Source organism: Neopelma chrysocephalum, unplaced genomic scaffold (genome assembly GCF_003984885.1).
Source record: "Neopelma chrysocephalum unplaced genomic scaffold, ASM398488v2 Primary Assembly neopelma1_97025, whole genome shotgun sequence".
NCBI classification, from domain to species: Eukaryota; Metazoa; Chordata; class Aves; order Passeriformes; family Pipridae; genus Neopelma; species Neopelma chrysocephalum.
In genome coordinates, this window is record NW_020925667.1 from 33,560 (window position 1) to 35,240 (window position 1,681).

The window sequence follows — 1,681 nt, forward strand, 5'->3', positions numbered from 1 at the left end:
ACAGCGAGAAAGGGGCTCAGGAGGACAGTGTGGAAGTGGCAAGAGAGCAGCTCTGCAAAGACCAAGCACTGCTGCTCCCTGGCAGTGCTGCTGGGCTGGGATTATTGTCCCCTTCCCATTTGCAAAGACACCCTGTCCTGCAGTGTGCTGTCCTTTAGGAACAGCTAAGAAGAAGGGTCGTGGACAGAGAAGGCACTGCAGGGTCCTTTATTTTGTTTAAATACTCAGCGAGCACAATTCATCATTTTTACATCTCCGGGTCAAATTCAATGGGTAGACACTAAATTCAAAGGCAGATGCATAACACTTCATTGTACAGAAAATTATTGCAAGAACAACCCGATGACCTCCACGAGCAACCTAAGCAGGAAGGCTGGGACATTAAGAAGTCCCATTCTGAGTGCTACACACCAGAAAACAGGCACTTAATTGCTCCTGAAAAGCATCCAGTCATCATTTTTCTCAGGGCATCCTTGAGCTCCTGGTTCCTAAGGCTGTAGATAAGGGGGTTCAGTGCTGGAGGCACCACCGAGTACAGAACTGATAGTGCCAGATCCAGGGATGGGGATGAGATGGAGGGGGGTTTCAGGTAGGCAAATATGGCAGTGCTGACAAACAGAGAGACCACAGCCAGGTGAGGGAGGCACGTGGAAAAGGCTTTGTGCCGTCCCTGCTCAGAGGGGATCCTCAGCACAGCCCTGAAGATCTGCACATAGGAGAAAACAATGAAAACAAAACAACCGAACACTAAACAGGCACTTAGCACAAGAAGCCCAAGTTCCCTGACATAGGACTGTGAGCAGGAGAGCTTGAGGATGTGTGGGATTTCACAGAAGAACTGGCCCAGGGCATTGCCCTGGCACAGGGGCAGGGAAAATGTATTGGCTGTGTGCAGCAGAGCATTGAGAAATGCAGTGGCCCAGGCAGCTGCTGCCATGTGGGCACAAGCTCTGCTGCCCAGGAGGGTCCCGTAGTGCAGGGGTTTGCAGATGGCAACGTAGCGGTCGTAGCACATGATGGTGAGGAGACAATACTCTGCTCCAAGAAAGAAGACAAAAAAAAAGAGCTGAGCAGCACATCCCTTGTAGGAGATGGTTGTGGTGTTACGGAGGGAATTGTCCATGGCTTTGGGGACAATGGTGCAGATGCAGCCCAGGTCTGTGAGGGAGAGGTTGAGCAGGAAGAAGCCCATGGGGGTGTGCAGGTGGTGGTCGCAGGCTACGGCGCTGAGGATGAGGCCGTTGGCCAGAAGAGTAGCCAGAGAGATGCCCAGGAAGAGCCAGAAGTGCAGGAGCTGCAGCTCCCGCCTGTCTGCAAATGCCAGGAGGAGGAACTGGGTGAGGGAGCTGCTGCTGGACATTCGCTGCCTCTAGACATGGGACACTGTTCAAATAGGAAATAACAGTGACAAGTAAAGGCAGAACATTCTGAGAAAAATCAAAGCTGCTTTCTGACATCCCTCTCACTGCTCCATTGGTTTTCCTCTTCTAGGAGTCTCTCCTTCAGCTCTATGACTGGAGCCCTGCTTGGGGCTCAGTACATCTTCCATGAGGAGCAGACCCTCTGCCATTCCCATTTTGGTCTGAAAAGCCACCAGACACTGCTGAGAGCAGAGGGATCCATCCCACACCCCTCAATGGTTCAGCCTGTCTCAAGGGCTCAGCACCCCACTTGGAGCCAA

General features: G+C 52.2%; 1 protein-coding gene across 1 annotated transcript; it reads right to left on the reverse strand.

Moving 5' to 3' along the window:
* Nucleotides 1-451: 451 nt before the first annotated feature.
* Nucleotides 452-1,360, reverse strand: LOC113961042 (olfactory receptor 14J1-like; the record flags this gene model as incomplete). Its single annotated transcript, XM_027671044.1, has 1 exon — nt 452-1,360. A coding segment is annotated over exon 1 (909 nt), but the record flags the coding sequence as incomplete, so codon positions are not given.
* Nucleotides 1,361-1,681: the final 321 nt, after the last annotated feature.